General features: G+C 31.9%; 1 protein-coding gene across 1 annotated transcript in view; it reads right to left on the bottom strand.

Moving 5' to 3' along the window:
* Positions 1–27,523, bottom strand: part of G6P (Glucose-6-Phosphatase) — a 55,361-nt gene extending 27,838 nt beyond the window's left edge. The window contains exons 1-6 of the mRNA XM_075363413.1: positions 27,199–27,523; positions 20,082–20,246; positions 19,569–19,763; positions 14,100–14,230; positions 10,514–10,663; positions 5,144–5,291 (exon numbers count right to left, since the gene is read on the bottom strand). Of these exons, the coding sequence (XP_075219528.1) occupies positions 5,144–5,291; positions 10,514–10,663; positions 14,100–14,230; positions 19,569–19,763; positions 20,082–20,246; positions 27,199–27,260 (851 nt within the window). The 5' untranslated portion in view covers positions 27,261–27,523. The remainder of the gene's footprint in view (positions 1–5,143; positions 5,292–10,513; positions 10,664–14,099; positions 14,231–19,568; positions 19,764–20,081; positions 20,247–27,198) is intronic.
* Between the last annotated feature and the right edge of the window lie 430 nt (positions 27,524–27,953).

The raw sequence follows: 27,953 nt of genomic DNA, 5'->3' as shown, positions 1-27,953 counted from the left end.
CCCAAAACCGGTGCGAGTTTGACAGAGAAAAACTAAACGTCCAAGACTGGAAATATGCGTATCGTCGCGGTTTACTTTAGTTAAGAACGCGTTGCATAAGAACGTAGCGACATACTATTATAACAACAAGGATATTTGCTCGTTTCTCTACCTGTTAAAACAAGCCATTGTAAACCTGTTAGTCGAGCAGTTGAACAACGAAAAACCTCTAAAGTTCTGTTTCTAGAATGTGCACACGAAAGGTATCGGAAATTAGCAGATGGTGAGAACGATTACGAAACGAAAGACTCAAACTTTAAACAGAGCAGATAACTATGCACTGTCGCAACGAACTGGACAAGCTTTTAGGTAAAGCTCTCGAAAAAATCGATAAAGAAGAGACGGATTTCCAAACCAAAGGAAGCGGATGGAAACTACTGTCTATCGACGGTTTGTTAGTATACGTGAACAAATATTTAACGTTATGCGGTTCGAAATTCAAAGACCTGCCGCAAGTTATTAAAAATAAGCACGCCTTTATCAACGTTAAAAATGAGAATGACAGTTACTGCTTTAAACGGGCTATCTTATCCAAACATTTTGAAAGTGCAAATCTAGAACGGTTGAGCAAGCATTACGACGTACTACTTGACAAATATGACTTCAGCATGCTACCATTTCCAGTTGATGTCGGCCAAAACGATAAATTTGAAGATGTCAACGACGTTTCCGTGAACATTTTCGTTCTAAAGGCGAACAACCAGTCAAACCTTTAAAAACCAGCGACGTTGAAAAATCGAACTATTTCAATCTTTTGTATATAAAAAATGAAACCAGCAGTACTACTGCTACATATCCAACTTGCCGCAGCTGGTTAGATCGCAATTAACGCAGCCCTGTCGCGAAATTATCATATTCAAGCGTTGTTTCAAGTTCTACCATAATGATGGTAAATGCGAGAGAAAAATGAAAGATCGTTTATTTTGCTGTATTGACAATCAACCGGCCCACTCTATCATGCCTAAACCTGACAGTACAGCCAGCCGCCTGTGTTAAAATTCAAAAACTACCAGAACATGGGCCCGGTTTCGATCGTCAGGTATGCAGATTTCGAGAGTATAGTAAATAACGGCGTACCACACCTCATGTAACAAGCACGCCGAACAATATCACGAGCCCAAGAGTTATGGGTTATACTTTCTAATGATTCCGTCCACGATGAAATCAAACGCGTTCTTCCTCAAGAGCCGTTACTGTACAGAGGACCCGATTCTGTTAAAGAATTTATTAAACAAGTTGCATCAACAGCGAATAAAGTGGCTGCTGCGATGAAAACATTGCAAGGAGAGACAAAATTGTCTGTGCAAGAGTGGAAAAACAAAGGGATGCGTAAAAGCGATCCGAATATGTATATGATTCAAGAACAGGAAACAGCTTTTGAAACTGCAGGTTTCTGCAACATGTGTAACAAGAAATTTGGAAAGAAAAATAAAAAGGTTAGAGACCACTGCTATTTCTCCAGAAAGTACAGAGAATGAAGCACAGTGCGGCGGTTGCAACCTGCGTAGGAGAAAACAGGCCATTATCCCGATATTTAATCATAACCTCGCCAGCTACGATTCACACTTCATCGTCAGGGAACTCGATCAGACGCTAGAAAGATTGATCTAATCGCAAAGTCGTTCGAATATTCATAACAATTAGTAAAACGATCGCTGACAATATGAAAGTAAAATATGTAGGCACTTTTTCAGTTTATGGCGTCCAGATTAGATAAATTTGTCTGTAACCTATCGAAAGATACCTTCAACCATAAGGTTAGTTCTTTTACGCGCAAGACATGTCGCTGTGCATCAGAAAAGAAAGGGGTTTTCCCTATGATCACGTGGACATATGGAATAAGCTCGATGATACGTCTAAAGATAAATCTTACAGCAAACTTACTGATGCGCATATCACTGACGAAGACTATAGGCATGCAAAGAGTGTTTGGAATCACTTTGGCTGGGAAACATTGGGCGCCTACAGTGATCTGTACTTAAAGTGCGACGTCTTGTTGATAGCCGGCGTTTTCGAAAACTTTCGCTTGCTTTGTTCGAAAACTTGCAATCTCGACCCGGCACACTACGAACGAATCTGCCGCCGGATTGGCTTTTGATGCGATGCTTTACAAAACGCGGGTCGAATTAGAATTGTTAACCGATGTCGACATTAACATATTTATCGAGTCGGGCATCCGAAATGGGGGATACATGGTGTAAGTAATAATCCATACCAGCCGGAAAGCTATGATCCGAATAAGCCGTGCAAATACAGCACCTACATTGTCGCCAACAATCTACGGCTGGGCCATGTGCCGCTGTCTTCCGCAATTAAACTAAGTGGGTTAATGATAAGGACCATCAAAAAGTCTTAGATGAAATTATGAATTACCTAGATTCTACGGTGACCGGCTACATCTTCCAAGTCGACGTTGACTATCCAGGTAATTTGCACGATTTACACAACGACCTTCTGTTCTTTCGGTAAACAAAAAACCGCCTGGCTCCAACTGTAAAAAGTTGCCGACACACTTGCCTAAAAACCATTACGTTATGTTACATTAAAGCAGGCGATCAGGAACACCCACCGGGTTGGTCTAGTGGTGAACGCGTCTTCCCAAATCAGCTGATTTGGAAGTCGAGAGTTACAGCGTTCAAGTCCTAGTAAAGCCAGCTATTTTTACACGGACTTCAATACTAGATCGTGGATACCGGTGTTCTTTGGTGGTTGGGTTTCAATTAACCACACATCTCAGGAATGGTCGAACTGAGACTGTACAAGACTACACTTCATTTACACTCATACATATCATCCTCATTCATCCTCTGAAGTATTATCTAAACGGTAGTTACCGAAGGCTAAACAGGAAAAAGAAAAGGAAAAGGCGATCAGGAACGGGTTAATCGTGAAAAAGGTGCACAAGATAATGCAATTCACCCAAAGCGCATGGTTAAAATCCTATATCGAAATGAATAAAATTCTGAGACGATGCGAAGATTGATTTCGAAAAAGACTTACAAACTAATGAACAACTCTGTGTTCGGTAAGACGATGAAAATGTTGGAAACGTATGAACTTTCCGCTGGTGTCTGATCCTAAACGAATGTCTTAACAACTAGTAGCTAAACCAACATTTAAAGATCGCGTCATTTATAAAAGCAGCGTATACGAGAAAATGTCTGTGAAGCAATCGTCGGCGGTAGATGTACAGGCAATCGTATCGGCTGGTATTCCAGCTGATGAATGGTATCGTATATTCGGTGCGCTTTACCACCCGCCATAAAGTGGGTCGTTTCAATCTCTCGCTTTTATTGCGGTGGCAGTGACGTATCAGTGTGGTCATGGGTTAGGTTGGGTTAATTGTGACTCATGAAAATGTAACTGAAATTTAATTGGGGGTCAAAGGTCTAGGTTGCAGCAGAACATAAAAACACTACTGCTTTTTCTACATTTTTCTAGTATTTGCCTGACTAGATTAAATTAAGTAATGATAAAACTCTGATTAGAGGAGTGTAAAAAAATACACATTAATTATTTAAAAAAAATAGAAAAGTTCATATCAGTGGCTAAAAATAATAAATATTATACAATAGTAAAGATACTAAATAAATAAAATAAGCGCAACAAAATTTAACAATGTTAATGAAAACAATTTGAGCACATATTATTTATACAAATAAGCAATGACATAAAAAATTGTAATTAAAAAAAAAAATAATTTACAGCTAATCAACATTTACTCAGCAAAACAAAATCTTTTAATTTCATTAAACAGAAAAATTTTATTAACAAAAGCATAATAAAACTCTTAAAGCAGTTACACAAAAACACTTCTGTCTGGTTTGATAGAGGTAGATATTGTTACTTTGTAAGCAAGCATAAGTGAAAATCTGATTTCTTTTTAGTAAAGTTAACACATTTAAATAAATGGGTAAGAAATTTTTATTTACCAAATATCATCAGAAAGATTCACATTTAAGGCCGTCAAATAGTGATTTGACAGCCTACTTTTATATACTGAAAATTCATTCTCACTTTATGGAGAAGCCACAAAAATGATATTATTTCACATGCAAAATACACAGAAATTTAACTTTTAAAAAGTACAGTTGCTACGTCTAACGGCAAAAAATAACATGCAAACAAAATTTTTGACCGAAAATCATTTCTGAATAAACATTCACTTTAATAAAAGGTAAATCAAAACTGTGTTTAAATATTCAATAATATAAAAGTACTAATTCCTGTTTTGTTTTATGAGCCTTTTTTTAATGCAAACTTAAAAGATTTTAATCATAAATAAAATAAAGCTAATTAAAGAAACTACTATAATAAACATTACTAATAATGTAAGTTAGTTGTAATTTTATACATTCATTAAAAATGTGCTGTATACACCTTCACACCTTATATGAACTTAATAAATAATAATTAATAACCCAATAGTCAAACTAACCGAGTATTAACTTAAAGCCTCTAAAATATGGTTACCGTGTACTGTTCTAATTAATTAATGTAAACAAATAAACTACATAGTAACCAATAACAAACATACAGCACCTTTTTAACTTAAACAATTCAATATAAAATCTGTTAATTTATATGAATTTCCATTCACACACAATCTATTGGTATTATCACATAAGATGTGACCTGACTGTAGTGTACATTCCAATCATAAAAATGTGATCATTACAGGAAAGAATACAAGAATGGCAATGGAATTTTTCTGTTTTTATTTCTCTAAAACATACCAGTATATAGAAAAATCACCACTGTTTTTTATCACACAACAGCCAATATTTGGATTTTTCACTAATCTACACTTATCTAAACAAAATTTTTCTCAAAAAGTATCAAACATTATTTTTTAGAAACCAATTACAGCCAAAAGGTGAGACTCAGTATAGTATAGTTACATTTTCCTCCAGTCTTCAAGCATCATCGGGCAAGTTAAAATTAGAATAAATAAAATAGATAACTGAGGTTGAACAACATAAAAGATATGCTGAGGGTAAGTAAGAGATTGATAGAAAACAGAAAGGACAGATGAAACACATCAAACTAAATAATGTGTCATAAAAAATGTAACTGAACATGCAAATATTTCTGAATTTCTGACCTATGAATAACCGGCGAGGCTAATGCAAGTCCAATCATTGCTCCAGAGTCACGAACAAGGGAGAACAATGGTGTTGTACTGACATGGACGTATTCAGGGTTTCTACACCACTTGAATGCCAAACGAACTGACCAGTGTGGATCTGCACCTGTAATAAAAAATATATTTAACATATTACCAAAAAGTAAAAACTTGAAATGATATTATATAAATGCTCTTCATATAAAGCAGAGTTACAGTTCAGTAGATTGAATGATATGAATTTGAGAAAAATAAACCTATATTTTGAATAATTTTATCAAACATGGAGTTTGTATGATTATATAATTTTTTTTTTGTCTTCAGTGGCCTGCCTACACAATTTTTTCCTTCTACCTGTCCTTCCAATATTAAAGCGACTATTCCAGGATACCTTAGTATGTGGCCTATAAGTCTGTCTCTTCTTTTAACTATATTTTTCCAAATGCTTCTTTCTTCATCTATTTGCCGCAATACCTAATCATTCGTCACTTTATCCAGCCATCTGATTTTTAACATTCTCCTATAGCACCGCATATCAAAAGCTTCTAATCTTTTCTTCTCAGATACTCCGATTGTCCAAGTTTCACTTCCATATAAAGCGACACTCCAAACATACAGTTTCAAAAATCTTTTCCTGACATTTAAATTAATTTTTGATGTAAACAAATTATATTTCTTACTGAAGGCTCGTTTTGCTTGTGCTATTCAGCATTTTATATCGCTCCTGCTTCGTCCATCTTTAGTAATTCTACTTCCCAAACAACAAAATTACCTCCATAATCTTTTCTCCTCCTATTTTCACATTCAGTGGTCCATCTTTGTTATTTCTACTACATTTCATTACTTTTGTTTTGTTCTTGTTTATTTTCATGCGATAGTTCTTGCGTAGGACTTCATCTATGCCGTTCATTGTTTCTTCTAAATCCTTTTTACTCTCGGCTAGAATTACTATATCATCAGCAAATCGTAGCTTCTTTATCTTTTCACCTTGTACTGTTACTCCGAATCTAAATTGTTCTTTAACATCATTCATTAACTGCTAGTTCCATGTAAAGATTAAAAAGTAACGGAGATAGGGAACATCCTTGTCGGACTCCCTTTCTTATTACGGCTTCTTTCTTATGTTCTTCAATTATTACTGTTGCTGTTTGGTTCCCGTACATGTTAGCAATTGTTCTTTTATCTCTGTATTTCAACCCTAATTTTTTTAAAATGCTGAACATTTTATTCCAGTCTACGTTATCGAATGCCTTTTCTAGGTCTATAAACGCCAAGTATGTTGATTTGTTTTTCTTTAATCTTCCTTCTACTATTAATCTGAAGCCTAAAATTGCTTCCCTTGTCCCTATACCTTTCCTGAAATCAAATTGGTCTTCTCCTAACACTCCTTCCACTCTCCTCTCAATTCTTCTGTATAAAATTCTAGTTAAGATTTTTGATGCATGACTAGTTAAACTAATTGTTCTGTATTCTTCACATTTATCTGCCCCTGCTTTCTTTGGTATCATGACTATAACACTTTTTTTGAAGTCTGACGGAAATTCCCCTTTTTCATAAATATTACACACCAGTTTGTATCAGCTATCAATCGCTTCCTCACCTGCACTGCGCAGTAATTCTACAGGTTTTCCGTCTATTCCAGGAGCCTTTCTGCCATTTAAATCTTTTAATGCTCTCTTAAATTCAGATCTCAGTATTGTTTCTCCCATTTCATCCTCCTCAACTTCCTTTTCTTCTTCTATAACACCATTTTCTAATTCATTTCCTCCGTATAACTCTTCAATATATTCCACCCATCTATCGACTTTACCTTTCGTATTATATATTGGTGTACCATCTTTGTTTAACACATTATTAGATTTTAATTTATGTACCCCAAAATTTTCCTTAACTTTCCTGTATGCTCCGTCTATTTTACCAATGTTCATTTCTCTTTCCACTTCTGAACACTTTTCTTTAATCCACTCTTCTTTCGCCAGTTTGCACTTCCTGTTTATAGCATTTCTTAATTGCCGATAGTTCCTTTTACTTTCTTCATCACTAGCATTCTTATATTTTCTACGTTCATCCATCAGCTGCAATATATCATCTGAAACCCAAGGTTTTCTACCAGTTCTCTTTATTCTGCCTAAATTTGTTTCTGCTGATTTAAGAATTTCCTTTTTAACATTTTCCCATTCTTCTTCTACATTTTCTACCTTATCTTTTTTACTCAGACCTCTTGCGATGTCCTCCTCAAAAATCTTCTTTACCTCCTCTTCCTCAAGCTTCTCTAAATTCCACCGATTCATCTGACACCTTTTCTTCAGGTTTTTAAACCCCAATCTACATTTCATTATCACCAAATTATGGTCGCTATCAATGTCTGCTCCAGGGTAAGTTTTGCAGACAACGAGTTGATTTCTAGATCTTTGCTTAACCATGATATAATCTATCTGACACCTTGCAGTATCGCCTGGCTTTTTCCAAGTGTATATTCTTCTATTATGATTTTTAAATTGGGTGTTGGCAATTACTAAATTATACTTCATGCAAAACTCTATAAGTCGGTCCCCTCTTTCATTCCTTTTGCCCAGCCCGTATTCACCCACTATATTTCCTTCCTTGCCTTTTCCAATGCTTGCATTGCAATCTCCAACCATTATTAAATTTTCATCTCCTTTTACGTGTTTAATTGCTTCATCAATCTCTTCGTATACACACTCTACCTCATCATCATCATGGGCGCTTGTAGGCATACAGACGTTAACAATCGTTGTCGGTTTAGGTTTTGATTTCATCCTTATTACAATGATTCTATCGCTATGCGTTTTGAAATACTCTACTCTCTTCCCTATGTTCTTGTTCATTATGAAATCTACTCCTGCCTGCCCATTATTTGAAGCTGAATTAATTATTCTAAAATCACCTGACCAAAAGTCGCCTTCCTCTTCCCACCAAACCTCACTAATTCCTACTACATCCACATTTATCCTATCCATTTCCCTTTTTAAATTTTCTAGCCTACCAACCTTTTTTAAACTTCTAACATTCCATGCTCCGACTCGTAGAATGTTATTTTTTAATTTTCTGGTGACCCCTTCCTTAGTAGTCCCCATCCAGAGATCCGAACGGGGGACTAGTTTACCTCCGGAATATTTTACCAAGGAAGGCGCCTCCATCATTGCTATATGAAAATGCAGAGAGCCACATTTTCTTGGAAAAAAAGCAGCTGTAGTTTTCCATTGCTTTCAGCTGCGCAGTACTCAGAGGACTGAGTGATGTTGATATGACCGTTTAATTCATTCTGACTCATGCCCCTAACAACTACTGAAAGAGCTGCTGCCCTCTTTCAGGAATCATTCCTTAGTCTGGCTCTCAACAGATACCTTTCCGATATGGTTGCACCTTCGGTCCAGCTACTCTGTATCTTTGAGCACTCAAGCCCCCACACCAACGGCAAGGTCTCATGATTCATAGAGGAGGTTATATAAGGTTCATAGAGGAGATTATATAATAATAAATAATTAAAATATAAAAACCACTTACCAACAATCTTTTAATGTTTCCTAGCGCTTTTGGAAACGAATTCCATCTTTAGGAACTTAAAATCTTTTTATTAACTAAAACTTTGTCGTCATGAGTAGAATTGTTATGTAAAGAGTGTAAAATTTATAAAGGTGGTAGTCATTTATTAAAATTGCGTCGATTAATATTCTGTCATAATGAATGTCTCCAACATTATATAACAGCGGATACATTAAACAGAAATTAAAATGTGGAGACATTCATAATGACAGGATGTTAAGTCGACGTAATTTTAACACATAGCAACCGCCTTTATACATTTTACACACTTTACATAACAATTCTACTCATGACGACAAGGTTTTAGTTAATAAAAAAATTTTAAGTTCCTGAAGATGTAATTTGTTTCCGAAAGTGCTAGAATGCATTAAAATATTGTTGGTAAGTGGGTTCTATATTTTAATTATTTATTCTATATTTTAAAGTTAAAAAAATCTATACCATGAAACATACTTAACTTCAAGGAATACTACATTTTGTTTGTCAATCTTGTTTTCCTTATTTTCAAATTTTATGAGACTGACCTTATTTTAAAATTAGAAGTAACATTTGGAACATGAGATTAAGTTAACGTCAAATACCAGCTAACATTAGTCATTATATAAAAACATTCTGTCAACAGCTGGAAAAGGTAACAGAAATTATTTTATATTAACTTCTAAAAAAAGATTCCAAAATTTGTGCATATTTTACAATTTTTCAAAAATATTCCATATACTTTCTGAACTTTTAGAAGTTCATTTTTTAGTCAAGACCATTGCAAGAATTACCTAATTTTAACTGCTCCATTTTAGCTTGTGCTAAAAAAAGTGACAGTTGGATACATTTAGAAGAGACCAATAAAATACATTCATATCTAACAGTTATCGTCCAGAATTTAAAAAAAAGAATATTACATTTATAGATGTTTGATAATAGTGTGTAGAAAAAAATCAGAGAAAATTTGAATTTACAAACCAAAACAGGTTAGCCTAAGTTTCAAACAGATTTTTTTATCAGATGTTACATATCTCTGACACATCTTATAACGCTAACTTACAATATCAGATTCATTTGAAGAAATTAAATAATACCCAGATAAATTGTAGGTGAATTAGTTGGATATATTCATTTATTTAGGACCATGTATATGTTAGAGAGACAGTGCAATTAAACATTTTTTCAAGGCAACCATACTACCGTCTTACCAGCATTGCTAGAGACTGATACCTCCATTTACCATTTGTGGTTTGAAAGGGTAATTAAAACAAAAATGTTTTCTTTTAATAAAATTTGCTTGAATAATTAAATTTTCACCTGTTATTCTATTCCAATCAATATGGTGCAGCAGCAGTACGAATGCTTGCGTTAAACAGCTGATTTTTTTCAGGTGCTGCTACTTGAAAAATGTTATTAATTTCTATTTTGATAGATTGTCAAGTTTCATACCAATTATTTCCACTGTTAAAAGAATAAATCAGTATTCAGTACAATAGAAATTCACTAATAAAAAAACTAAGTCCTAGTAAATCACTGCAAACATAATAATGAATTCTGTTTTATCTTTATCCTTAATTACTAAGACTAATGGTTTCATTTGGGAAAGGAGCACTTAAACAACCCCAACATCGCAATATTTATTATACACAAGAGAGGCCATAAATATAACTGCTGGGCCATGCAAGAGCATCACATCCAAATATTTTTTATTTTTTCTGTGTGAACAACAAATCTAAGTTGCGACATGTTATTTATTAACACAGAGATATAAATATAGTACCTTATTCAATGTATATTACATACCAACAAGAAAATGAAACAGATAGCCTCCAGCAGATATCAGCGATATTGCAGCAGCAACAGAAAGCATTTTACATCTTGATGCACTTCTCCACCAATTTCTTATACTGTAACGCCCACTTGTACCAGTCAAAAGGTATCCCAACATAATTCCTGACAATACAACAGATAAACATTATATTCATAGTACAATAATCAAAAGAACAATTTCAACAGAAGAAAATTTCATATACATGTATATATATATATATATGTATATTATAACAAGACCAGTGTAATGGACCTTTCTTTTTCCTGTTTAGCCTCCGGTAACTACCGTTTAGATAATACTTCAGAGGATGATATGTATGAGTGTAAATGAAGTGTAGTCTTGTACATTCTCAGTTCGACCATTCCTGAGATGTGTGGTTAATTGAAACTCAACCACCAAAGAACACCGGTATCCACGATCTAGCATTCAAATCCATGTAAAAATAACTGGCTTTACTAGGACTTGAACGCTGGAACTCTCGGCTTCCAAATCAGCTGATTTGGGAAGACGCGTTCACCACTAGACCAACCCGGTGGGTCCAGTATAATGGATTCTTATCAATTAAGAAGAAAGTAGTAGAAGATATAATAATGTGAGGAATCCAGAAAGGGGCTAAAAGAAACCATTTTAGTAAAATTAACAGCTCCGTTTAACAATTGTCTTTTGTAATACTGCCCACTAACACACCTAAACAAATGTTGTTCCATGAGAAGAGTTACCAGATCCTGGTAACTGTTACCAGTTACCAGGTTAGGAATGCGTGGGAATGAAACAGCTGTCGATTGTTCTCATGCTCAACTGGGGTCTGGTTTTGGTTCTGTAGATAAGGAAGATAGGAGTATAAATACTATAGGGAACACCAGTTGACAATCAGTCTAAGAGAGATGCTATGATGTGAATCTGCGAGAGAGTCCTGCAAGATATCAGTCCATGAGATGTGAGTCTGCAAGAGAGTGCTAAGCGAAGAGTTATTACAGGTCACTGAAGGAAGCGAATTTTTAGTGAATTTAAGTTTGATGCAATTAAGGTGATGTCATAAGTAATTCCATTCAGGACAGTACATGAAAATAAGAAATGGTTCAGTGAGTAACTGTTATAAGTGAAAGAGATAATGTACTAAATGTTTCATAAATTGTTAGGATAGTTTTATTTATAAATAGCAAAGATATTTACAGTAAAAGAACTTTATACTTGTCTTATCTACTGTACTACTGTTGTTAATATAAAACTAGTGGTTAAAAGTGTTAAGACTAGTGGTCATGCTAATGTCTTTTGTCAGTGAGACTGAATTATATTTAACTACCTGTAAATAAATCTTGATGATTACTTTAAATTCTGTTTTGTATGTAACCACTTTATTATTATTATTGACATGTATTATTATAATTATTATTATTATTACTATTATGGTTGTGACTACTATTTTTATTATTGTTGTTTACTATTATTATTACTATTGTCATTAATATTATTGATTTATCTTGTTTTAGTTATGTTTTTAAACCAATATTGTAATCATATAAACATTTTCAATTGTCAATCTCTCAATATTCTGATCGAGTCGCAAACACGCAACAATACATACACACACACAGACGCATCACCAGGTTAACATGCATAACTAATTTCATACTCGAACAATTTTACACACATATTTTTGAGTGACAAATATAATTTTAGAACTGTTTTTATTTAGTCTGGCTTCAGCCAATGAGATTTTATCCTTACTTCACAATACCCTTCAGCTTATGGGATTCTACACCCTGAAGTAATGTTCCAGATTATATGGAACCATGATGTTATACATGATGCTATTATATACTACTTGATATATGATATTTTTATATATGATTATATACTAGTTTATCATATACTATTAAACTGTTCAAGATTATGATTCACATCATGATCACAGTAACAAAATTAGTTTAAAATTACTGAATCGTACAACACTGAAAAAAAAAGTAGAAACAGTGACGCAATAACAACAATGAAAATAACTTTCTGCAGCTTTAAAAAGACAAAAAAATAATTTCTTCATTGTAAATGGTTTTTTTATGTAAGAAAGTAACATATAACTATACTTTTAAATGTAAATAACAGAAATTTAATCAACATTTACTCAAGATTATGATAGGTATTATCTTATTTCACAATAATTTAAAAAAAGGGGTAAAACTGTTTTTACTTTTAAAATTTAGGAATTTGAAATAGATTACAGCAGGCATTGCAGTATGTTCAAAAAGTTGAGAAACTTGTCTAGCAAATGACCACCACTATAATACTACTACTACACAGTTATGATCTTGACCAGCTAGATTCTTTGAGTTGTATCAAACTACCATGATGAATCATTTTTTGCTGTCAAAAACAGTACCATATCATGCATATTTCAAAATTTACAAACTGGTCGACTATCACGTAGAGTATAAACATAAAATTTTATGTCAAAATAGACACAACATTTACTAACACAAATCAAATGATGCAACATGTGATATGGTGATCAGTATTTAAGTTGTAACCAGTTCTAAATTATAAAAAAGGTCAGGTTAATGGTAATCTATGTACAGGAAATCTTCTATAAGCTGACATTTATATGAGAAAATTCAAGAGAATCATGTTTTTTTTTAATTGATGATTGATTACCCAAGAAATAGTAAAAGTTTGGAACATGTCATGAGTTCCTGACAGAAAAACTTGTAATGCATTCATTACATTCAGCCAAACTTAATCCATGGCTGCAGAAAGTCAACTGTTTTATCTATGTCTAGTCATCACAGAGGCTTTATTCTGCAAAAATTCTAATTAACTTATAATAAATTGTACTATTGGTACTAGCTAAAAATGATGCAATGTTTCCGTGACAGAGTTACAATAAAAAAGTTCTGAATTTTAATTATATTTTCTGAACTGTGGAAACATAATACAACCAGCATAGAATTAGCTTTATTTTATTCATGAATCTAGTATAAAAAAAAATTGACTGTGCTTCCTTAGTCTCATCCCAACAAGACTTAATCCATTTCCAAAGTTGAAACCCCTATAGAAGGGCAGAAGAGGTTTGTGCCAAAAGGGGGGAAAAAAAAGGTGAATGAAAATATATCCAATACTTATTTCCATTTCCAAGAAGTACCTTCAGGACTTCTTCCAGTACCTTAGAATGTATTAATTTCATGGGAGAGTATTTCATGAGAAGCAATCAAATTAAATGCAAGCTCAATAAATTTTATGCAAGCCAAAAACTAAATAAATGTCAGCACCTTTTTTTAGTGATTCAGACAGTTCTTGTTTAGTGATTTCAAAACCAAAGTTCACATCCAATTAAAGATATAACACAATACATTAATATGAGAGTTCTCATGCTGCATGTACACATTAGCCACTGGGGCCCAGTTAATGCAGCACTTTCAGAAGTGGTCAGCTTATAATGAATATGACAAATTAGGTTTCAATTGGTCATGTAGGCTACTGAGAAATGGTATGGAAGAAAAAGTCATTAAATATTACAATTAAATTAATAACTAAAGTGATTTATAATTAATTAATGACTATTACCTAAGACAGCACCTAATAAACATTGATGAGGGAAGTGTGCACCGATTATAACTCTTGACATTCCAACCAATACCAGAAGTACAAAATAAAAAACCCACAATATAAATAAACGGCAGTTCTTCTGCTTTTTACTGCAAAAATATAATCACAAATCAAAAAAAAAAAATACAAAATATTGTTTACTGTTATTGTAAGACATAAAAAGAAATTGACTTAGTTGTAAAGAAATTAACTAAAATAAAAATTGTAACAGAAAATGAAATGTTACATCCACTCATCCACTGGTTACACAATATATATATATATATACATGAAGCCTCCTTGTAAACAGGACAAATGCTCCTCTATATACTTAGTTACGTAAGTGTGTAATATTAACATATTCATTTAAAAAGTATATCCAGCTCATGAATTAGAAATTCATTAATTCTGTGAAAATACTGAACTGAAATGAACCTCCCTAACATTCTTTTTAAATGATCAAAAACTCACTTCTGCATCAAGATACTCATGTAAATTATTAAAAAAAAATTAACAAAATAAATGTCTCAGGAATGAATTTGGAAAAGGAAATTTGGATGAAATCACCTCCAGAAGACCCAGATGTACAGTCTATTTTTCAATTAGACACTTCCCATACCATGCAAATTCAGGGTTTGAAGGGATTTTCTTTGAGAATACTGATCGTGTTCCCAGGTGGCACTTCTATTACTGAAGGAAAACTAATTTTTGTTAAAGGAAATATTAATGCTTATTAATAGAAAATCATTCATTCAGTAGTGTGCTACTACCACGTGGATAAGAATCTCTAATGGATTGTAAGTAGGTTAGGCACCTACTAGGTGCCTAACCTACTTAGGTGGGAGTGTTAACTTTACCTATGTGTGGGGTTGTTTGTCTTGTACTGCAGTTCCTCCAGGGGTAGAATGTTTTCTCCCCATCAATCCTTTTTCCTTATCCTTTATCTCTTCTTCCCAGTTTTCTGTATTTTGGATGGAATTCAAACAATGTAGGTCTGTTCTGAGACACGTGCAGCCAGTGCATCATTGCAGTAATCTAGCAAGTAACTTCTTGTAAATTGATCTGGGGTTTCATTTTCTCAACAGTTGCATAATAAGCCTGCACCAACTGTCCAAAAGTCAAACTCAATTCCTATTAAAGTATAAGTAGGTAGGGATTAAAAAATGGATATGAACTGAACAAAAACGAGGTTATTGATAAAATTTTATCCAATGATAATCTGTTTCTGGTATACACTGATCTAATTGTCATGCTCACCACCAAATTTAAAAAAGTAAAACTTAAAACTGCTAATTATATATATTTAGATAATCAGAAGGGGTTGAGATGGAAAAAGGTAATATTATATATCTTTAAATAACTTTCAAATTATTATCTTGGGTTTCTGACTGGATTAATCTATTAGTTTCTGCACACAAAAAATATGAATTGCCAAAAATGTCCCTCCCAAGAATAAAGAACTGAGTCATCTTTGGCAAGGTATGCCTTAGACACCTGGCCTTAGTCAGCAAGAAAATGTAAAACAAGCTCCCTTTAATTTTCTTTTAAGGTTATCATGAAAATTTCACACTAATGTTTTCTCAACAACTTAAGTTTCACTGCCGGGTTTGAGTTTCCATAATTCCATTTGGCTCTCTTTTTCTCTGGTTTTGAAAGTAATTTAGCAAGAATTTTTATCAGAATGTGTATTTTGTTATACTAACTGAAAATATATTTAAACAAAACCTGTAATCCATTTTATATATTTTTGTATAACTGAGCATTACTCTGAGATGTAACTTAACAATTTTTTTCATTGTCAATAACAGCCTTACCAACTTGAGTGATCATTTAAGCATAAGATGGGACCCAAAAAAGAATTAAAAAATTCCTTCAAATGTTTCATTCACTTCAGAGTAAAGCTTAATTTTATTATCAATTACAGAGTTAATGCATTGAAAATTCTACTCATTAAACAGGATTTTAAGTTTTAAAAGTATTCTCTCATAAAACTATAAAATTTTAATTTCTGTTATAATAAATTTTGGTTAAGGAACTATAAGGTTGAAAACCAAACTGATTGATAACCTTTTAGTCCTTTAACCTTACTTTTACCACAAATTAATTGTATCAATTTAATATATATATATATAGACTTCTTTAGAAGAACTCTAAAACATTTCCATCTGTTTTCTTTATTTTCCAAATCAGGAATCATGTTTTTAAGTTTTTAGTTTCCTTAATAATATTTAAAAAAAACTTAATTCTGAAAAATTTCATGTAAAAGTGGTGTTTATAGCTGTCATGTATTTGAAGATATAAAACATTACATTGAGAAAACAGAAAAAAAATAAGCAAGCACTGAAAGTACACTTAACATTAGGCAAGTTAAAAATGTAATTTTCTGAGTAAAAAAATAAATAATTATCTCTTATCAATTAAGAAAACAGATTCTTACACAACTCTTATACAACATCCATATATTTATCAGACAGAACAAATGAATGTTATGTATTAAAATTATATGACTAAAATACAATGTTATCTTAGTTAACTATTTCTTATCTAGTGCAATCTATAATAAAGAATTTACTTTGGATATATTTGATTACATATATCTTATTTACATAAATTACTTCTCTTTACATTGATATTTCTAATAATCTTCATAATTATTACCTATAATTACACACCTGAATTAAACTATGAAAATATTACCATTACTACCTAATCATCTTATGCAAAAATATTTAAAATTCAGAATAGAATATTACGAATAATGACCCACTCTAATTCTAGAGCATCATGTAAAGCCTATTTTTATAAATTATAATACTATTTACAAAACTTTTCCATCTCTTTACTTCTATCAGCTGCTTCATTAAACTTACTGTAATCTTAATACATCCCAAGCCAAATAAATAAACCACTTACAACATTAAAGGAAAGAATACATTAAGTGCCCCATCACATAGGTTGAAGTTATATGCCCTACAATATTTGAGTAAAGGTATTTAATAAGTTTTATAGCTATAATATAACTGTATTACAGAATACTCTGGGAGCCTTTTCTGTTGCTTGAAGACATTAACTTGTAGTTATTATTCAGATTTGAAATGATGTTTAAACACATAAATTTATATAAAATGTATAATTGTGCAATTATTCATAATGTAAATGTATTAAATCATTTGAATGTAGTTATGGCAAAGTTCCAGTTGACAGTTGAAATGTTTTGAGCCAATAAAATGATGATGAATTAGTTAAAGATAAAATCCAATATTCAGCCACTTAAAAAAAAAAAAAAAACATTTTAAATTAAAATAAGATATTCTTAGTAAAATTCTTAATTAACAATATTTAACTTATCAATGCTTAAAAGCCGCCATGTCATCAAAATATCTTTAAAAAATACTAACGTTTGAATTTATTGAATACCTTATCAAATTTAAAATAGAATTAAAAGCATGAAATGATAAACTTTAACCCACTTGAAAAATAATACACTGTCAAAATATAAAAGAATAAAATAAAAATTAGCCAGTTATATAAGTAAAATCCTTTGAACATCATAATGAAACACAAAAACACTCTTAATTCAATAAAGATTAAGGCTTACTCTCAAATTTCATGGAAATTATTCTTCCAGAAGAACTTTTGGCTAATTTTGCAATTCCATCTTCAGTAGAATTGCATTTTGAATTTGTAATATGCTGATAGTTTCCTCAACAGTATATTAGTATAGAAACTGGTTATGTTGAACCAAGTAGTTGAGTCAAAAATCCTAAATTTTTTTAAGGAAGTGTTTTGTATTCTTTTTGTAAAGTTTTAATAAACTTGAACAAAAGAAATTTAAAAACACAATGAATCTGATAAAAACAAAAAACACACATTAAAAATAGAAATATATCATAAAACTGAATACATCGTTTAATTACATACTTTTCCTACGTTTTCATGTTTCCTAACCTTTTTTAAGGTAAGTACTATTCTTCTTTCTTTCCTGTTTAGCCTCCGGTAACTACCGTTTAGATAATTCTTCAGAGGATAAATGAGGATGATATGTACGAGTGTAAATGAAGTGTAGTCTTGTACATTCTCAGTTCGACCATTCCTGAGTTGTGTGGTTAATTGAAACCTAACAACCAAAGAACACCGGTATCCACGATCTAGTATTCAAATCCCTATAAAAGTAACTGCCTTTACTAGGATTTGAACTTGGGACTCTCGACTTCAAAATCAGCTGATTTGCAAAGACGCGTTCACCACTAGACCAACCCGGTGGGTCAACCGGACATAGCCTGTAAAGATCTATCAATTCGCGCCAACAGTAACTCCACTAAAAAGGAACTGTACAATTAGCATTAAAAGATCCTCTGGAAGAACAATTTCCATCTAGTTTGCAAATGAGTCTTTTATATTTTTAATAAGTAAAAATATTACAATTTTTAAGGGGGAAAAAAATCAGAGACAAAATCATCATAAACTTCTAAAAATGCAGTAAATATATCTAGGATAATTTGTGAAATGCGAAACAAATGAAAAAAATTACTAGAGTAACACATAACTCAGTAGAGAGAATATGTAAAATAAAAAAAACCAGAAATTTTAAAGCTTAAAGCACAAAAGATAAAATGTATGTGAAAAGGAGCAGCAACAATATAATCTTAAATTCATGCAAAGTAATGTAACATAAAAGTATATGTAATAAGATATTTTAAATAAATCCATACATCAATAACAAACTATGTTTTTAAAATAACATGTATCCATCGCATGATTAAGAAATAGTTGTAAGTGTTTGTTGCACCAATCCCAACAAATACAAAATATGATAAAACATTTTCAAAAAATATACCACTTCAGCTAGCAATAGCACTATTCTTCTGGCATTATGTTGAATGGGGCAAATATCACAAGTAGGACCGCTGCATAGAAAACAGGCTGACTACTTGCACTATGTATGTTTTTCATAGAAGTACAATCCTCCTGAGCTTAAAAACTTATCACAAGCCAAACTAAGGATCAATTTTTGCCATTTAAAACTCAATATTTATTTCTAAATCTGATTTTGAAGCACGATGAACAAACTGTATCTAATTTTCTTAACGCAAAATATTCTAACCGATCAACAAATTTAACTAGTTTCATTTTATATACATCAGATAAAATTTAAAAGTAATTAATTTTATTTCATTAAAAATACAATTAACTCTTTACTTTTCTTAAATCACTTTCAACATGGAGTAGTTTTAATTTAGTCAAGAAAAAATTTTAGTTCTAAAAGTAATATAAATCCTACTTATCTTTCACTTCAAAAACTACAGGAAATTTAGGTAATAAAACAATAAACAATCTTAACTTGCCTCAGCAACATATAACAGAATAATTAATACTTCCAGCAACATAAAAAAAAAAACAAACAACTCCTGATACTGTCATATGCTTTTCTTAAAATTGTGAACTTACCTTAAGGATAAGTCATTACGAAAGAAGTAATCAACAAAAAACTGAAGAAAAACATAAAGTAACGCAGCGGAACCCATAATATGGCCTGAAGGTGAACCAGGCCCAGTCTCACAAGTTAATGGTGTTTGACGAAGCTCTATTCCTCTGCTTCCTGTTTCTTTAACCCACCAATATGGCCTGTGTTCCATTAACACCCTTAAATAACAGAGAAATAAAAAAAGATTATCCGTTTTTAAAATCAATACATTTACCACATACAGAAATCCAAACAAGTAAATCACAGTTGAATACAAGGCTTTTAAAACAACTAATTAGGAACTGAGTTTCTGTTTTATACCACAGCCCTGGGTCCACAAATTTCTTAAAAAGATCACAGACTATGTGAAAGAAATTGGCAAAAATAATTTTTAACATAATCTACTAATATATTCAACACTATAACTAACACTGAACAGTTTATTAATAAGTATTAAAATTATATAAAATGTAACTATAAAAATAATACACACAAACCATTTTAGTAAAGTGTTTATCCATTCTGATGTAACACAAGCAATTAAGACATCAGCAGCAAGACTTGTATTTACAGATGCAGTAACAGGAAACACGATTGAAATTGCATAGGCAGGATCAGCAACTTTAGTTAACGCCATAAAAAACCCATCACTGTTTGGTAGGCTGAAAAAAAATTTTATTTATAAATAAAACTTCCTTCAATAACAGATTTCTTTTACACACACACACACACACACACACACACACACACACACACACACACACACACACACACACACACACACACACACACACACACACACACACACACACACAGAGAGAGAGAGAGAGAGAGAGAGAGAGAGAGAGAGAGAGAGAGAGAGAGAGAGAGAGAGAGAGAGAGAGAGAGAGAGAGAGAGAGAGAGAGAGAGAGAGAGAGAGAGAGAGAGAGAGAGAGAGAGAGAGAGAGAGAGAGAGAGAGAGAGAGAGAGAGAGAGAGAGAGAGAGAGAGAGAGAGAGAGGGTGAGAGAGAGTGAGGGAGGGTGGGAGGGAGACAGGGAGAGAGAGAGAGGGGGGAGGAGAGAGAGTGAAGGAGGGAGAGAGAGGGTGTGAGCGATGGGGGAGATCTTCATGAAGAATGTAATAGACTTTCAGGACATGTTCTACTGCAGAAAATAAAGAAGAAAGTTCAAATAAAAATAGGTTTGGAGATGCTTTGTTAGCGAGTGTCAGCTGGCAAAAGATTTCTCACTAATTTCTGTGCTTTTGGTAAAATTAAGCCACACTGTAATTCTTAGTTACCAAATTAAGGGGTGTGTGACACACACACATACATATATACTGCTGGTTTACTGCTTTCTGTAAATAACTTACTTTACCTGCTAACTAACAGAGAACAGCCCAACTAAACAGCCCTCTTTACATAGCCATGAATGTAAATTTATCACTTTCACATAGGCTATAAATGTTGGTCTAAATATGATATGCTTCACCCATGGGGACAAGCATATCATATTGTATCACAGATCTCATTAAGAAATTCTTGGAATTTTTTTATTAGACAACTTCATAGATAGTCTGTGAACTAATACACTGTATAAATGAGTTTTTTTTTATCAGTGTCTCATGACTAGGAAACTCAGTAACATATTATATACAGCAGTGAATAAAACCAAAGCATAATTTTATTTTCACAGTTTAAGTTACCATTATTACTGAACCAATGATTTGGATACAGTTGTTACTGTACTTTTATATTTTTGTGTAGTGTAACATTACAGTATATTCGATGTTTACAGTATATATAAATTACAATCTTTAATTTTGTTAGTTTTTTTTTTTTATTACAGTTAACAAATGAGAAATTCCTTCAATCTGAGAGAAAAATTAAAATTATTTGGGCATAAGGTAAGCAAAATATGCAAGTTGATGTTTGCTGAAATTTTAGTTTGGCTTCCTCTGTAGTAGCAGCTACAAGTATATGGAGCAACAGAGAAAGACTAAAGATGCACTATGCAAGAAACAATAACATTAAAAAGAAATCCATGTACCAGTTTATGATTGTCTAGAAGAATAAGTTTTACAGTGGTTTCAGCAGGAACAAAATTCATACATTTTGGTTAATAATGTAATTTTGAAAATAAAATTGGAATGCTTCACTAAAAAGCTGGTTATAGAAACTTTTAAAGGCTGGCTGCGTAAATTTAATGAGTACAATCTCACATTTGACAAAGCTAATGGTAAGGCAGATGTCAACGTTAATGTCACTAGTATATGGCTTAAAAATGAATGGCCTAGAATACATAAGAGTTATAAGGAAGAGGGCATTTTTAATATTAATTAAATGGGACTTTTTTTTACATGCCACCAGATACGGCACTAAAGTTTAAAAATGGAAGATCATAAGTGGAAAGTTATTAAAGGAAATAACTATCCTAGTTTTTGCCAACATGATGGGAACTGAGGAACAGCAGTTATTATTGATAAGCAAATATGAAAAGCACTTAATGTTTTAAAAATGTTCAATTGTTACTTGGAGAGTACCAAAACAGTATGAATGATAGCTCTGATCTCCAAAGAATAAATATGAGAATGGAATAGTAGATTACAAAAAAAAAAAAAAAATTATTTTACTGATGTATAAATAACACATCCAGACATCAAAGAACTGACAAAAGTTAAAACTGTCTTTTTACCTGCAAACACAAGTGAATTGCAGTAAGAGATCAGTATCATCAAATGTCTTAAGGGCCATTATAAAAGAAAAATGCTGCTTTTCTCACTGAAGAAAAGAAAAATTATGAAATAATATTAACATGTATCATGTCATCAGCATTCTTAAAAGAATGTCAGTATTAATTACCGCTGAAACAATAAAACACTCATTTCATCAAAAGATGGTCTTGCTATGAAGAAAAAAGTTGCAATCTGCCACTCAGCGAACGGACTAAACAATTTAATGTGTCACAGTACCTTCAATACCTTTATTTGATATTGATGACAAGGTAGCAACAAAAATAACAATATACTGATGATAATACTGTTGAAAGCATCCCCGTCCATGATAAAAAAGAGAATTAAGAAAACAAAAAAACAATCAGAAATTTTGCCACTAACTTATAAACAAGCTTTGGATATTATTATGCTTGTTCTCAATATATTTTAGATACCAAGATATTGTTTGCAATGGCAAGTAGTGAATATAGAAAATGCAACTGAAAAGGATTACTATCAATCAAAATGTAAGCAAAAAAAATTACAAGTCATTTCAAGTCGTTAAAAAACAATAATGATTAATGAAAGTCTAATATATATAAGTAAGGACAATTAAAATAGAATTTCGTGATTTTTTTTTTTTTAAACAAATTATAGTTCTTAAATAGAAAAGTTATACATTTTATGTAAAATTATATTTAATGAGTTTCTTAAATACTGCATACAGATTAAAGTGTTTTAATAAATGTGGTGTCTAATCAACAAATGTTTGAAAAATGTTTTCTGCAAATACTCTGATAAGTTCACATTCCCAAATTTTTTTTGCATACTGATTTTAATTAATTTTCTGTAAAAGAAATAACAATAATGAAAGGTACATCAATACAACTGAATTTATATCTCCACTTTATATTCATGATCAGGATTGAAAAAAATATCCTAAGGTTGGAAGATGTAACCTAAAGTTTATACTTTGCCTCATTTTAAGATATTCGATTTTTCTATGTTAATCTTTTCTAGGCAGTTTGCACCCAGTTTTTCCATAACTAATGTTAAATGTTCGCTAACCATCCTTCTGCAGTAGAAAATACAGCGTCACAAATAAAATCCAACCCTTATTCAGGACCAAAAAGTTGAACTCTATACAACTTAAGTTCAACTTAACAGTTCAATGGCCTATAAATGGTACTAATTACAACTGATATAACCTTTCCAACCAAGGCCTTACCAACCTTTCAGAAATTAGTCATGACTAGGCAATCAGTCACTCAATGACATTGGTTAAGTTTCTACATTCAACACTAAGACTCTTTTCTTATTGTTAACTAAACCTGAATCTTAACAGCAAATCTTATGAAAATCTGGCAGTTTTTAATATTTCTGCACTGCAATTACAGATCGTATACTACAGTATATCACAAAAATAAAAACCATTTCTCTTAGAGAATAAAAACATTTAGCAGAGAATACATACAGAGAACACTAGTCATATCATTATGACAAAGATGAGTTTTATCCATCAGGGCAGTAGTCAGATGTTAAACAAATGGATTTCAGCAAGAAGTATGGATGTTTACACAGACAATCTATATTTATTATAAATTGACTTATATTATTTTGTTATGTTTACAATAATTAGCAACTACTTTTTGAAATTACATGATAGACCAATGAAAAATAAACTTCAATGCACTATTTTGAAATAAATGGTGAATAGATATTGTGATTTATAAATGTATAAAATAATCACAAAAACAATTTTGAAATTTCAAAATGTAATACAAATTTGTAAAAAACCAAGGGTTAACTGCTAAAGCTCAAAATTAGTCAGTAGGTTCCAACTACAGCAGAAAGAAATAGGCACAACACTTCCCAAGCTCTAACATTTTTTGTTATAAGTTAATTTAAAATTATAATTTTCAACTTAAACTTCTACAAATGTCAAAAACAACTCTGACAGTAAAAGAATTAAGCACTGTCAAAAATATGATTTTTAACAAAGAAATTTAAACAAATAATCAATTTTGAAAAACAGTACACTTTCAGAGCTGTTAAAATACTTATTGTCACCTTTATTAGCAATATAACAAAAAAATTTCCTATCAATGCATAAAACTGGTAAAGCTAATAGACACAAGGGGTGTTCAAGACCAATGTAGACAAAGAAAAAGTGACAAAACTACAACTAAAAGAAAATACTCCTCTTGTTACCTCCTATGAGTACAAGAACATTTTAGAAAAAGAATCCAGTGACACATGTACCAAAGCAATGAAATAAAAAGAGAAACAGTTCTGATAGTAAATACATGTATTTGTCATGCTTTTCACTTTATCAGTAAAATAAAACATTAATTTTTATTTGTGTATATTATTATCATTTTTCCTTATACAGTCATAATAGCAAATTATTTTCATAAAAACATTCATCATACTTTCCAGCATGCTCAAAAAAATTACAAAAGATTTTTCTAATACAACATACTCTGAAACCTTCATTAATTTGCTAAAATTTACAACACAAATTTTTTCTAACAACTGTTTTCAGAAAAGCCTGTTTCTTGGTCTGTTTTCAGAACAGACCAAGGTTTTCATGGATGTATTTGAGCTCTTGGTGTTCAAAAACTACTTATCCAAATGTTGAAATATAAAATGTAAACACATAATTGCTGATACCAAGCTTGTGTCACGAGTTATGCAGGTAGAGAAATACACCCAAAGAAATAAAATACATCAAAATCATTAAATTTATCATGTGACTGTTTGTAAGTAAACTTACAATCATTTTAAAATGAACACATCTTTCTTTTAAATTATTATACTGAATTCCACATTAATTACTTTAAGATTCTTTTTTTTCCTGTCTAGCCTCTGGTAACTACCGTTCAGATAATACTTCAGAGGATGAATGAGGATGATATGTATGGATGTAAATGAAGTGTAGTCTTGCACATTCTCAGTTCAACCATTCCTGAGATGTGTGGTTAATTGAAACCCAACCACCAAAGAACACCGGTATCCACGATCTAGTATTCAAATCCGTGTAAAAATAACTGGCTTTACTAGGACTTGAATGCTGGAACTCTTGACTTCCAAATCAGCTGATTTGCGAAGACGTGTTCACCACTAGACCAACCGGGTGGGTAATTACTTTAAGATTGCTAAGCACTAATGTTACACACATGCATTAAATTACATATGCATAATACTTGTGCAAACAAATAGTAATTCTTGAGTAATTATTCATCAACTTTAATTTTATTCATACTGTAATATACTACAGCAGATATGCTTTGGATCAGGAAAACATAAAATCTAAATGACAAAAAGCAGGTTTGTACAGTGGGTGACCCATACAAGGTCAAAATCTGTGCTGCATTATCAGTTCTTTAGTCCATCAGCTATCAGTTTTGCGAGTTATGAAGACCTCCTCAGATGCTGATCCATTCTATGGAGAGAGGTTAGGGTTAACGTTAAGAGTTTGAGTTAGGTTAGATTTTTGTGGAGATATATTAGGGATAACTAAAAAGGTATGACAATACTTAACACAATCTAATTGGACAAATTTATGTTTAAACAAAAATATTCTTACTACACAGAGAGAGAGAGAGAGAGAGAGAGAGAGAGAGAGAGAGAGCGAGTGAGAGACTACACCACATGTTCAGTGCTGTTAGTCATGTTTATGACAGTTAATCACCTTATGAAAAGCACACTATCGGTGATCTTCAAAGGCTGACTAAGGTTAGTTTTTGGTTTATTATTTCCTTCACAAACTCTAATCTTAACCCTAACCTCTCTTCACAGAGTGGATTAGGATCTAAACAGGTTGATAAACTGCACGTGTCACCCACTGTCCAAACCTACTTCTGACATTTAGATCTTGTGTTTTTCTTATCTGAAGTATATCAACTATGGTATGCTAAAAGTATGAACAAAATTTAAGTTGAGTAAGAAATTGCTCAGAATTACCATAAACACAATTTTTATTTTATTTTTACTGAATGCATGGCATGTATTGATATTATTATACATTTCTATTATTCATCAACCTCTAATTGGTTAATTTTATTTTTGCATCCTATATGTTTAAAAAGATTGTTTATAGATGTTAAAATGTGTTTTACCCAAAATCTTGTAGCAAAAAATAGAGATGATACAAAGTGATAAACAAATACAAATCTCCAAGGATATTTGTTAATGTGTCTAGGAAAAAATTTCTACCAAAGATTGTTGTCATCTAATCACTAGAAGTGTAATTTTAATGTTCTTCAATAGTGACAAATATTTTGATAGAATTTATTTTTTTTGTATCACATCAATTACTGGACAATGTGCACGGTAATGAAGCTATTCACTGGAATCCAAAATTTAAAAAAATTGAACAATTGCTGAAAATTAATATTTTATTTCCGAAAGAACCTAATTATTTAAAATTTTACTAGTATCTTACTGGTACATTCCAGTATGTGATAGGGATATGAAGTTACCACAAAAAACAGGGTATGAATAGCAGAGACAATTTCAGCTTTAAGAAAAAATTTTTTAAATTATATATGAAGTGCCATTATATTACAAACACAAGAAGTACCTAATTAGTTAAAAATCTTGTCATCCTAAAGCTTAAGGCTTAAGGCTAAATATGTTTGCAATGAATAAATTTGAATCTCATTGGTGTTTATTATTGAGGGCTGTTATATGAAAAGTATTATTACAAGAGGGGTGCTAGACAAGTGATGGACAGGATTAATGAGTGTAACCACCTGATAAAGGCATAGGTTAAATGATTCATTAGTGAATGTGCTACGTATTACATTTAATCTTTATTAAAAACTGATAACTACGATTAAGCAGTATAGCTAGAAAAACAAAAACAAAAAAACGTTAAATTATTCAAGTGTACAATTAAACAACACAATACACTTACAGATTTTGAAGAATTTGAATTAGATACGCTTCATATAAATATATAGAAGATATGATAGACATTCTAAACAAGCAATTTCAATGCCGGTGAGGTAGAGCAAAAATGTTACGATTACAAACAATTAATCTAAAATGTAGCAAACGCAAGGTTCTCAACTAATCTGGATAATTAATATAATGATAAGATAAACGTGGAATCCCCTAACAGTGAAGTAGTCGCTGTTATCCTATATCTTCAAGCAAGGCATATTATCAACCGGCGTCTAACGGATCCACGCAAAATTTAACGCAATTGCACCATAACCTAGCAACGCAACTTGTAGCCAGAGCACAGAACTCTGATAGTGCGAATCCAAAGAGATCTAACACAGCGTACGTATCCGCAAACAGGAAAATCTACTTTGGAATAACAAATTGCCAAACAACCATTAAGTTATTGGTATATAAATTTCACAAAAATCGTTACATTATAGACACATCTAGAATCCGCAGCATTAAGGCACAGCTGTTTATATAGCGGTAATTTTGATTTCGTATCGATACTCTTCCTAGATAAAAATTTTAATTCACTATCTACAGTGGCAAATTCACCGTCTACAGAGTTCCTTTCCATATAAAGAAATAAATATCAATTGTTTGTCATTAGTTTATTTAATATTTTTTCTCAAAAACTTACTTTAAATTGTATCTGTATGTGCTCCTTTATTGTCCACATGCATATTTATCATCGCACCTGTATATTAGACATTTTCTTCC

This window comes from Lycorma delicatula, chromosome 4 (genome assembly GCF_047948215.1).
Source record: "Lycorma delicatula isolate Av1 chromosome 4, ASM4794821v1, whole genome shotgun sequence".
Lineage (NCBI taxonomy): Eukaryota > Metazoa > Arthropoda > Insecta > Hemiptera > Fulgoridae > Lycorma > Lycorma delicatula.
This window is presented reverse-complemented; position numbering and strand designations above follow the sequence as displayed.